The sequence below is a fragment of the Musa acuminata genome, chromosome BXJ2-5 (genome assembly GCF_036884655.1).
Source record: "Musa acuminata AAA Group cultivar baxijiao chromosome BXJ2-5, Cavendish_Baxijiao_AAA, whole genome shotgun sequence".
Classification (NCBI taxonomy): domain Eukaryota; kingdom Viridiplantae; phylum Streptophyta; class Magnoliopsida; order Zingiberales; family Musaceae; genus Musa; species Musa acuminata.
The window spans coordinates 39,211,210-39,221,302 of record NC_088342.1 but is presented as its reverse complement, the minus strand read 5'-3'; the positions used below and the strand labels follow the sequence as shown (position 1 = coordinate 39,221,302).

Below are 10,093 nucleotides of genomic sequence, written 5' to 3'. Positions count from 1 at the left end.
TTTATCTAAATCACAGTTTAGTACAAAAAGTTAGATCTAAAATAATACATAAAGGTCAGATTATCAAAAATTTTAGATTCATGATTTTATATCTAAACGAGAGAAATATCTGGTGCTAAGCTGAAATCTTTTAAATTATTTAGAATTAAAATAAAAATAAAGATTAAGATTTTTATAAAATAGAGTTAGAATAGTTGTCTTTAAGAATTTTTTATCCCAAATGAAAAGATTTGAGAAAAAAAACCCTAAGCTCTAAATTTTCTTCTCTTATTCTTCTTTTTTTTTCTTCTTCTTCTTTCTCTGTTCCTCTATTCTCCTAAGTAAGCTACCTTCCTCTATTCTCTCTTTCTCTCTTCTTTCTCTCTTCCTCTAGCACACATCATTATATATATGTATATATATATATACATATATACATACATACATACATACATACATACATACATATATCTATATATATATATATATATATATATTTATATATACATATACATATAAATATATATATATATATTTATATATTTATATATTTATTTATATATGTTGGCCAAAAGGTATGTAAATGAGCCGAAAACATTGAGAAGAAAGTGAGCGACGGATATCTTCTTCGTGAAGCTGTCCCTTTTCCACTCCACGAATTCAATTCCTTCTCTCCCATCCTCGTTCTCCTCTCCTTTATTCCCGTCTTTTGCTGCTGCTGCTTCTTCTTCGTGTCCTCCTCCGTGTTTATATAACAGCAGACCAAACGAGAAGCCGTCAGGCTCCCATCACCTCCTCCACTCGTTGTTTTGCTGCATCTCTCTGTTCTTTGCGAGAGCTTTCTTAGGGTAACACAATGGCTGATCCGGTGGTGAACGCAGAGTACCTCAAGGAGATCGAGAAGGCCCGCAGAGACCTCCGAGCTCTCATCTCCAGCAAGAACTGTGCTCCTATCATCCTCCGCCTCGCGTGAGTTAGTTTCGCTTGATTCTGCAGCTAAATCTGTGCCTATCGAATTCCATTTGTTTGCCTGTGCTCCTCCATCTCTATCTCGTCCACTATACTGTGTGTTAAATGCAGGACATTTGTTTGCCTGTGCTCCTCCATCTCTATTTATGAAGCCTGGAAATACCCCAATGGTCATCATAAAATGACATATTTTGAAGGAACATGTTCATAAAGAAAAATTAATTACAGTGATTGATGCTTCCTTAGAGTAGAATTAGGGGATTAGTGTTGTTGTTACCCAGAGGAAGGGATCTACCAACTGCATCAACCATTCAACACAAGCAGGGATTTTTTGGTAACTCAATTTATGCTCTTGATAGTGTCTATGGGTATTTAATTTCTATATTTTGGAATGCAAGATCATAAAGTTCTTGAAGTTAGCTTGGTTTATCTTAAGACTCTCATGGCTTCTCACATCTGCTGCTTTCTGCAGATGGCATGATGCTGGTACTTATGATGTGAAAACAAAAACTGGTGGCCCTAATGGTTCCATAAGGTTTAAGGAAGAGTACTCTCATGGTTCGAATGCAGGACTTGAAATAGCTATTGATCTTTTAGGTAGCCATTTGCATCTTGACACACCAACAATACATGTCCAGATTACAATCTAATGTCATCTGCTCTCTGTTCTTTGTGATCTCAGAGCCAGTGAAGGTCAAACATCCAAAAATCACATATGCAGACCTTTACCAGGTACTGATTCATTTCAGAATTGCTAGCAAGATAGCTTTTTTCTTCTAGCATTTGGATACATAAGTCATCTTTCATCCTATCTGAAACAAGATTTGGTTCTTCAAGGGAATCCATAATCTTTTACTATTAGATTTATGTTATAAGCACTGGAGAGTAAAGTGAGGAGGACGAATGAATGCATCTGTATGCTGAACATGATGTTATTAGCAGCTTGCTGGAGTAGTTGCTGTGGAGATTACCGGCGGACCGACTGTTCCATTTGCTCCAGGTAGAAAGGTAAGGTTTAGGTATTTGACAGTGCTCTTCTTCTTCCAGGAACTGCAAGCTCAATAACATCCACTGCTTCTTGTGCCAGGACTCATCAGTTTGTCCAGAAGAAGGCCGTCTTCCAGATGCAAACCAAGGTAATCATCTCCAGCATCTCTGCAATTGGTTCTTGTGTTTTCGAGTTTTCTATCAGGTAGCATGTACGGGTCAAAAAGTATTATTGTCAATCTCATTTTACTTTGTCGAAAGTGTTTTTATTTCATATTTCTGTCATGTCAAACTCTAAAAATTTTCTGCTTGTATGGCATCGTGCAAAAACAATACCGTTCTCGTGTGTCATTGGCTGATTTTTGGCTAATGCTCTTACGGTGCAAAACGGCACGAGGTGAGACATTGGTTATATGTCGGAGGGGTGATGCAATATCTTTAGTCTATCTATATTTTTTCGATGAAAATACTAAATTAATATTAAGTTTATATCGATCTTCGATACCAATACTTTTGATGCAGGTGTTTCGCATTTGAGGGACGTCTTCTATCGCATGGGTTTGTCAGATAAGGATATTGTGGCACTCTCCGGTGGCCACACACTGGTAAATGTCTCAAGCCATTCTGCTTTGTACCCATCTACTACTGTATCAGCATCCTCGAATGAAAGGAAGTTTCTTGTGCTTGGTGATGAAGGGAAGAGCTCATCGAGAGAGATCAGGATTTCAAGGCGCGTGGACAAAGGATCCTCTCAAATTCGACAACTCCTACTTTGCGTAATGGTTATCTCACTGTCATCAAGTTCACATCAAGCAGCCTGATCACTGTTCTTCGTCCTGTATCAGGGAATTGGTGAAAGGGGAAAAGGAGGGGCTCCTTCAGCTTCCGACAGATAAGGCTCTGTTAGACGATCCTGTCTTGAGAGACTACGTCGTGCTATACGCCGTGGTAGCTTCGATGCTTGGTTTCGTTGTGACCTTCCCCATGCAACATTGATCTCAACATTGACGTAGTTTGATTTCTTTTGGTAGGATGAGGATAAATTCTTCGAAGATTACGCAGAATCACACAAGAAATTATCAGAGCTGGGCTTCACTCCACCTCGGACTTGCCTCACGAGGGGGAAGACAAGAAGCATACTACAGCAAGGCGCACTTGGCGTTGCAGTTGCTGCTCTGCTGCTCGTTCTAAGCTACTTTTATGAGATCAACAGGAAAACCAAATAATCTACTAAGGTTTTAAGTTGGTGGGATGGAGTTGATGCTTCACAAACGCATATTGTAATGATCTATATGTTGATGATGAATCATATCGTTTGCCTTTGTTCTCCAATCACATCGTCGTCTTCTCCCCTGATCTTGATCGGAGGAACGCATCAGCTGCAGTGGAGGCCATTCCGCTGCTCATTTGGCCCTCTCTTTGATCACATCGAAGCCCATCTCGGTAGGATCAGTGGCTTGCACTTCGTAGTGGATCCCTTCGAGCAGCCTCCTCAGCCCTTGCTTTGAGGTAGCGTACAGTATCTTCGACCTGATCCTTGATGCCGTTGGAGACCTGAAAGAGTAGCAGAACTCTGTAGATACAGATCTGAGTCTCAGCATCAAAAGCCGATGATCTTTGCAGTACATTGTTAGCAGACATGAATCACATAATAGGTAGTGATGTTGCACGCAGTTCATCCATGTTTCTTGCAGCTTTCTCTCAGCAGATCTGTGACAAGTGTGTGTGTGTGAGAGAGAGAGAGAGAGAGAGAGAGAGGAGCAGACCATGTGATGAAGAAGATCTTGCTCTTCTGGCAGTTGTCGACGCTGAGGAAGTCGAAGTCGAAGACGGCGTAGCGGCAGTCGTCGTTGGGGAGGGAGGCGGCGAGGCCTTCGTAGCCTTCGCCGGGACGGCCCACCTTGTCCACCATCACCTCCCTCGACTTCTCGTCGATCTTGTACACCACGTACCGGCTCACCTTCTTCCACTTCATCTCCATGAAGGAGCTCAGGCACTCCTGCTTCACCCTCATCCCCTCCGTCGCCTGCCACCCACAAGCCACAGTCGTTAAGGCAACAACACCCAGGAAAGCTGGTCACCGCTCGTGACGTCGGCGTCGATCGGAATTACCATCTTGAAAGCCATGGCCATGGTCTCAGAACCCTCCGTCCCAACCTCGCCGCTGGTCGCTGCTGATCCGGGCTTCAGAGGTTGATTTATAGGCTGAAGGTTGAAGATGATGGCTTTGTCGGATTGTTGTCATCAAAATACTAAAGTATTTGGTGAGGAACTCGAAGAACATTAATGAACTCTTCCGATGACTCTCAAGACAAATCGGTGGGCAGGAACGGTGGGCTCTCGAGGATCATTGCGGTGCACAATTCCGGGGTCAAACATGACGCGCTTAAAGAACAGGGAAAGATGTTCTCGTCCTAATCACGAATGCACGAAAAGTGTTTTTCATGTTGTCCAAATGCTAATCAAATGGGAGAAAAAAGAAAGGAAAGAGGTACAAAAGCAAGAGAATCTTACAAGAGACTTACTGTTCAAAGATCATAACATCAACTCAATTATTTTGTGGTTCTCTGATGCTCTGTCTACAGGTCGTCGAGATCCATGAATCGACTTTGTGCAAAGCCTTCAAAGGGTCTCCATCAACAGCCAAGTCTTTGAATGATTATTCTTCGATCATATTAGTTATGGGAATCCAAAGATAGTTACCAGTTTGACAGAAACAGGAGTTCATATCATCTGATGCAGTCCTCACACTAGAATTTGGAGTTCATATCAACTGAGACCTACAAAACTGGAACATAAGCGTATAATTCCACTGAAATCAACAGCAAATAGATTTAGGTTGAACAGGACCAGTGGGAGTACGGGCTCACCATTGGATCCACCAAACGTACCACATAGGGTGCTTTCTGTTCATGCTTTGCTTGAAAGCCAAGGCAGCCGACGGGGTGGGGGGAGAAAGAGGGGCCCATGTCCCCCATCCACTGACAGTAAAATCTTGAGCATCAAAGTGGACACTCACAGTGTACCACACCCAGCACGAGAAGATAACAACAGCCACTGCTCATCAAGTTGATGCTACTTGGAAGAACTGCTGTGTCTTTTGCACTGGTTTGATTAGAAATATATGTACCTATCTCTGTGTTCCAAAAGTGCTACTGTGACATGGGTAAGGCCTTTGCTCTAGTTTTGTTAGAAATATTTGTATCTCTCTCTATAAAAAATTAGATTAAGAGGTTAGGGATTATGAATTCAAGTATGAAATTTTTTTTGTGATTTAAGATTTATTTATTTTATAAATAACCTTATGTATCTTTAGTGAGGATGAGAAAACATACTTAAAAAGTTTGAAATTTATGAGATAAGATGTTTAAAGAGAATTGTGCTGTGCTTGAATTAATTTAATTTGTTCTCATGAAGAATTCAATTTTTTAAAGATGTAACTAAGAAATATTAAATCATGTAAATTTTATATTTATTTTCAAATATATTTTTAAATTATTGATCCATGTTTTCTTTATGCAAAGCTTCCTCACCTTCTTTGTTGATTGAGATGATGAGTTTTATATCACTAAAATACTTTTATATGGATATTACTAATCTTCTAAATGTAGAATGATATGGGTATAATAACAACTCCTCATCATGTACTTTTACTGATCTTGAGGTTGGTTTAATAGAGGATAGATAAATGAAATATGAAGCAAGTCTATAATTCTCGAATTCAACGCACTTATCACCCACTATCGGAGAAGTCATACATTCGATTCACTCAATCACTATCGAAGAAGTCATACATATGAACTCATTTACTAACTCAAGCATACGAGGAACATATCCACAACCATACATTTGATTCACCCAATCACTATCGAAGAAGTCACACATCTGAACCCATTTACTAACTCAAGCATAGGAGGAACTTTATTGGATTCGCTCGATCACTCCAAAGTCACTAAAACTCATTTGCTAACTCAAACATAGCAAAAACTCATATTTTTATGATTTATGATTCCACCTAGTGAAATAGATTAAATTCATCTTTTTATAAAAACAAGGCTTCAAACTAGTGGTATCATAATTCAAGAAAATTTCGGCAAATATGTCGTTTTAGAAGATTTAAAATACTTTCTTATTTGTATATTGAAAGATAAGAATTCAAACAAATTGTGATTCACAAAAGAACAATCTCATCCAACTCATAGTTATTGGTTTCGTTACTACATTTTAACGTATTGTGATTTATAATACAACACCATTTTTCAGATCACATCACTTACATACAGAGAATGTTTAAATTGACAGAGCAACTACAGCTCTTCTTGAAGAGCCTTCACGAGGAACCCATTCTCTACCCAGGCAACATAACCCCCTCCCATATTCTTTACATGCTTGAAACCCTGCAACACAAAAACGAGCTTAATCTATCAAGATACAATGACATGCATCAACTCGATTTAGCAGCTAAACTGGCGACAAATGAGTCATTTATTAAGATTAATATATGTAAGATTGGACATCAATTCAACTTAAAAAATTTAAACTTAATTGTGCCGAAGAATAAACTCAATATATATCATCCGACTTTCTTAATCATTAGCGATATGAATTTACTTATGATCCTTTCAATCTTCACCAAACGCTAATGATTAAGAAAGTCGGATAATATATATTGAGTTTATTCTTTGGTACAATTAAGTTTAAATTTTTTAAGTTGAAATGATGTACCAAAGAATAAACTCAATATAAATCATCTGACTTTCTTAATCATTGACGATATGAATCAAGTGGTTTAACATTTCGTGTCTAATGGTACTTGGACTTCAATGGATATGGCTTTTATACATAGAATTTGGGGAACGTTTGATAAGTCTGATTTGTGATCTAAAATGTCCCATAATACCCTCGTAAACTGCATTGCAAGTTAAAACCCAAAAGTGGAGAGGAGAAATTCAAAACCCAAAAGAGAAACCTAGAGATCAACAAATAAAGGACATACTTAAAAGTCAACACAAAAATTTAACATTACTCGGTAACTTATTGTCTATCTTCACGAAAAAAATCAAAATTTTCACTATATTAAAAAATTCAATACAAGGAATCACTCTCCTTGAGTAAGCCTAAACCCAACCTTGAAACCCCTATATACCCCTCTCACATAAATTCAAAATAAATCTTCTCTCAACTTTTTTTTGGATCCATAGAAAAGAAACCCTAAGGAGCACCCAAAGTGTCTTTACCTCTCCCTCTCACCAAAACCTTAAAACTTGATGTATATTTAAAAGAATAAATTCTAATCCTCTAAGGACTCTTTTTACTTGAATCCCTGATCTAAATTTTAATCCTAATTCACTAAGAAATTTGAATATACTTAAGATTCCAAAAATGCTTACCAACTCTAACTTTATTCCTCTCTTTCTCCACCATAGTCCACAAAATTGTCCCCACCTCTTTCCTCCTTAATTTTCACAGTCTTATGAATACATTGTCTTGGAGAAATGATGAGTTTTTATTTATGTTTTTTATTGGATTATAAATAGACAAGTGCGCAATATTTCAGTAATACATAGCCTGATACTTTATGCTAACAAAAAAATCTCAATCAGACAATAGTTGATGATCACTATTGATTTTTGGAATTATAACATGTTGAGGGGCATCATCTCAATCAATCAAGAGAATTCAGAATGTGGAGAGAGTTATGTTAGACCATTCATTCATTATACATGCAAATTGTCGAACTGCATTTTGCATCTACCATATGGAACATTTCAGTTTAGTCTCACATCAGACAAGAATTTGAATTGATTGACAAGCTCTGTTCCCTGCTACTATTTGACCTCTACCCCTCCCATTGATATAAAGATCACAATCCTAAGATTCTATCTGACAAAAAAAAAGGGGATAAAACCCATCCTTAATGCTTCAATTTATGACCTCATTGAGTTCAATCCCTTTCCCAAATCACAAATTGATAGCAAAACAAATATGAGAGCTACTTACAGCTTTGAGAAGTTCCTCTGTAGCTTGCAGAGATCGCACTCCACTTTGACATCCCTTCAAGATACCAAAAAGTAAGACGCACAGAGAGAGAATGAGAGAGGTGAAACATCTTGAGCTTTTGCAAATCAGAGGATGTCAAAGGGAATTACCACGACTATGTGATCATCCTTGTCGCAGATCGAGGACACTTGTTCCAAAAACTCAGGGTTCTTCTCCCTCCCTGATCCACGATGACCAAAACAATCCTTCAAAAGACTGCTACGATGCCAGAAAGAATCCTATGAACCAAGAACCAAGAGCTTGCCTTGTGGGGTGAAGAACACATAAGGAACGTTTAGGGCGTTCCATGGATGCCCCTTCTTGAATTCCTCAACCGTCCTATAAGTTGCACCACGCAGAACAGGAACAAGATTACAACAGGAAGGAGCCCCAAATTAGCCTATGAAACGAGCAGAGGTGGGCGGGCGGGCATGCACCTGACGTCCAAGTACTTGTGGCCGGAGTCCACAAAGCCTTTCGCGGCGTGCACGTCGACGGTCACCGCTGATTCCGAGCTGAGCGCCGGCAGCACAAAGAGAAGAAGAAGAACCATCACAGTCAGATGACACACACAACACCCCATTCCTCCCCAATCTTCCCTTCCGAGGCAGATCAAATGGCACAGAACCGAAGGGAGTTGTAGGGAGCCGCTTACCTCAGAATCGGTGCCATCTATTGCCTTTTATTCTGCGATGAATCAGCGGGCGGAGCAGAGAAGCTGCTGCCGGGTTTGCAGGCTATGGTTTCTGCAATAATGTGTGCGGGTGAGTACCGTACGGTGAAACAAACACGAATGCTGCGATCTAATCGAGAAAGATAGGAAGGAATGAGCCGACGCTGTTTCTGGTTTGGTCGACACGTGACGTGGGATCGACGTCCTTGTCATCTCCGCTTGTTGTTCGGGACGTGGATGAAACGATCGTCAGCGGGCTCATGTCATCCCACCCTACGTTTTGGACTACTACGGTAACGGGCCTTTAAATGGGCCGACTTTTGGGCTAAGCGCCTCACAGTGGGCTCGCCATGAGGCAGCATTGACTGTTGTTGGATAGCTGAGCTCTATCTCCTATTCAATCTTTTATCCTTTTCTTAAATAAATTATATATATATATATATATATATATATATATATATGAAGATTAACTTTTTCACCTTATGATATGATGATGTGGGATGGACAAGTTTGGATAGAAAATTAAGTAGAATAGATAGAAGGTAGATAAACAAGATAATCACTTAAATAAAATATTCAAGGAATATGGATATTACCATCCAAGAAATCTACCTAAAGATATAGGATTTATGAACTCACAAATCTAAGAAATCTACCAAAGAGAAATAGTATTGTAGGAGAATGATAATACCTCTCAAAAAAATAAGACTTGTATTGAATGTAGGTTATACCCTTGAAGTTTAGGTATATATAGTGATAGATTTGGAACAATCGTTTAAGCCTGGGGTGATTATTTTTTAATTATTTATATGATTTAAAATAAATAAAACCTAATTAAAAACCATAAAGGAAAACTCTAAAAGTGAGAACAACCTTCTTCCAATCTTGGGAGAGCTATAGATAGAACTGAGCATAACTTTTTCTTGAAATGTTAAATTGAATTATATAGAATGTCTTAGATTTCTATCTCAATAAGCTTTGTAATGATATAATTCATGTGATAAAATATTTTTAAAATAATATAGAAACTAACAAGAAATGGGAATTTCTGGTTTATTAAAAAATAATAATATAATTATTTTGAGTTCTCGGTATTCATAGCTTGAAAATATTCATATAATTTTGCTGGGTCATGAGTTTTCAAATGGGGCTAAAAGAACACTCTGGGCTTTGATTTCATTGATGCTTAAGAATAAAGTTAACACCACCATATGTAATTAGCATCCTAAACCAATGACATATCTTTGGAAAGATGTTTAGAGAGCATGCACTATTGTATATTTGATTTCAATAATGCATGAGTATGAATGAAGTTAATCATGTACTATTATATATTTAGATTATATATATATATATATATATATATATATATATATATATATATATATATATATATATATATATGTGTGTGTATGTTTGTGCGCGCGCGTTATTTGAACTAGAATA

At 38.1% G+C, this 10,093-nt stretch overlaps 3 protein-coding genes across 4 annotated transcripts; 1 reads left to right on the top strand and 2 right to left on the bottom strand.

The window, feature by feature from the left end:
- Nucleotides 1-722: 722 nt before the first annotated feature.
- Nucleotides 723-3,244, top strand: LOC135612740 (probable L-ascorbate peroxidase 4, peroxisomal). Its single transcript, XM_065109362.1, has 9 exons — nucleotides 723-948; nucleotides 1,421-1,545; nucleotides 1,631-1,680; nucleotides 1,891-1,956; nucleotides 2,036-2,084; nucleotides 2,458-2,540; nucleotides 2,632-2,711; nucleotides 2,781-2,883; nucleotides 2,967-3,244. The coding sequence occupies exons 1-9, from the start codon at nucleotides 836-838 to the stop codon at nucleotides 3,159-3,161; spliced, it is 864 nt and encodes a 287-aa protein (XP_064965434.1). The 5' UTR covers nucleotides 723-835; the 3' UTR covers nucleotides 3,162-3,244.
- On the bottom strand, nucleotides 3,003-4,334 carry LOC103985794 (actin-depolymerizing factor 5-like). The gene is made up of 3 exons (XM_009403630.3): nucleotides 4,048-4,334; nucleotides 3,702-3,961; nucleotides 3,003-3,489 (listed from the first exon to the last, which is right to left on the bottom strand). Exons 1-3 carry the CDS (start codon nucleotides 4,066-4,068, stop codon nucleotides 3,339-3,341), a joined length of 432 nt encoding a protein of 143 aa, XP_009401905.1. The 5' UTR covers nucleotides 4,069-4,334; the 3' UTR covers nucleotides 3,003-3,338.
- A 1,771-nt stretch (nucleotides 4,335-6,105) lies between these two features.
- Nucleotides 6,106-8,779, bottom strand: LOC103985796 (rhodanese-like domain-containing protein 17). Of its 2 annotated transcripts, XM_009403633.3 has the most exons (6): nucleotides 8,630-8,779; nucleotides 8,412-8,489; nucleotides 8,240-8,313; nucleotides 8,085-8,155; nucleotides 7,936-7,989; nucleotides 6,106-6,332 (listed from the first exon to the last, which is right to left on the bottom strand). In XM_009403633.3, exons 1-6 carry the CDS (start codon nucleotides 8,644-8,646, stop codon nucleotides 6,243-6,245), a joined length of 384 nt encoding a protein of 127 aa, XP_009401908.2. In that variant the 5' UTR covers nucleotides 8,647-8,779; the 3' UTR covers nucleotides 6,106-6,242. The 2 variants fall into 2 exon arrangements, with proteins under 2 accessions (XP_009401908.2, XP_009401907.1); XM_009403632.3 differs by lacking the exon at nucleotides 8,630-8,779 and having other exon boundaries at nucleotides 8,412-8,621.
- Between the last annotated feature and the right edge of the window lie 1,314 nt (nucleotides 8,780-10,093).

Bases quoted from the DNA above. Each gene is read 5' to 3' on its own strand.
- LOC135612740 (XM_065109362.1), top strand. From the start codon at position 836: ATGGCTGATCCGGTGGTGAACGCAGAGTACCTCAAGGAGATCGAGAAG. The intron at 1,546-1,630 runs GTAGCCATTTGC...TTGTGATCTCAG, and splicing joins AATAGCTATTGATCTTTTAG to AGCCAGTGAAGGTCAAACAT. The intron at 2,884-2,966 runs GTAGCTTCGATG...TTCTTTTGGTAG, and splicing joins ACGTCGTGCTATACGCCGTG to GATGAGGATAAATTCTTCGA.
- LOC103985794 (XM_009403630.3), bottom strand. From the start codon at position 4,068: ATGGCCATGGCTTTCAAGATG. The intron at 3,962-4,047 runs GTAATTCCGATC...TGTGGGTGGCAG, and splicing joins TGGCCATGGCTTTCAAGATG to GCGACGGAGGGGATGAGGGT. The intron at 3,490-3,701 runs GTCTGCTCCTCT...CTACTCTTTCAG, and splicing joins AAGATCTTCTTCATCACATG to GTCTCCAACGGCATCAAGGA.
- LOC103985796 (XM_009403632.3), bottom strand. From the start codon at position 8,557: ATGGGGTGTTGTGTGTGTCATCTGACTGTGATGGTTCTTCTTCTTCTC. The intron at 8,314-8,411 runs GTGCATGCCCGC...TGCAACTTATAG, and splicing joins CACAAGTACTTGGACGTCAG to GACGGTTGAGGAATTCAAGA. The intron at 8,156-8,239 runs GCAAGCTCTTGG...ATCGTGGATCAG, and splicing joins TGTGTTCTTCACCCCACAAG to GGAGGGAGAAGAACCCTGAG.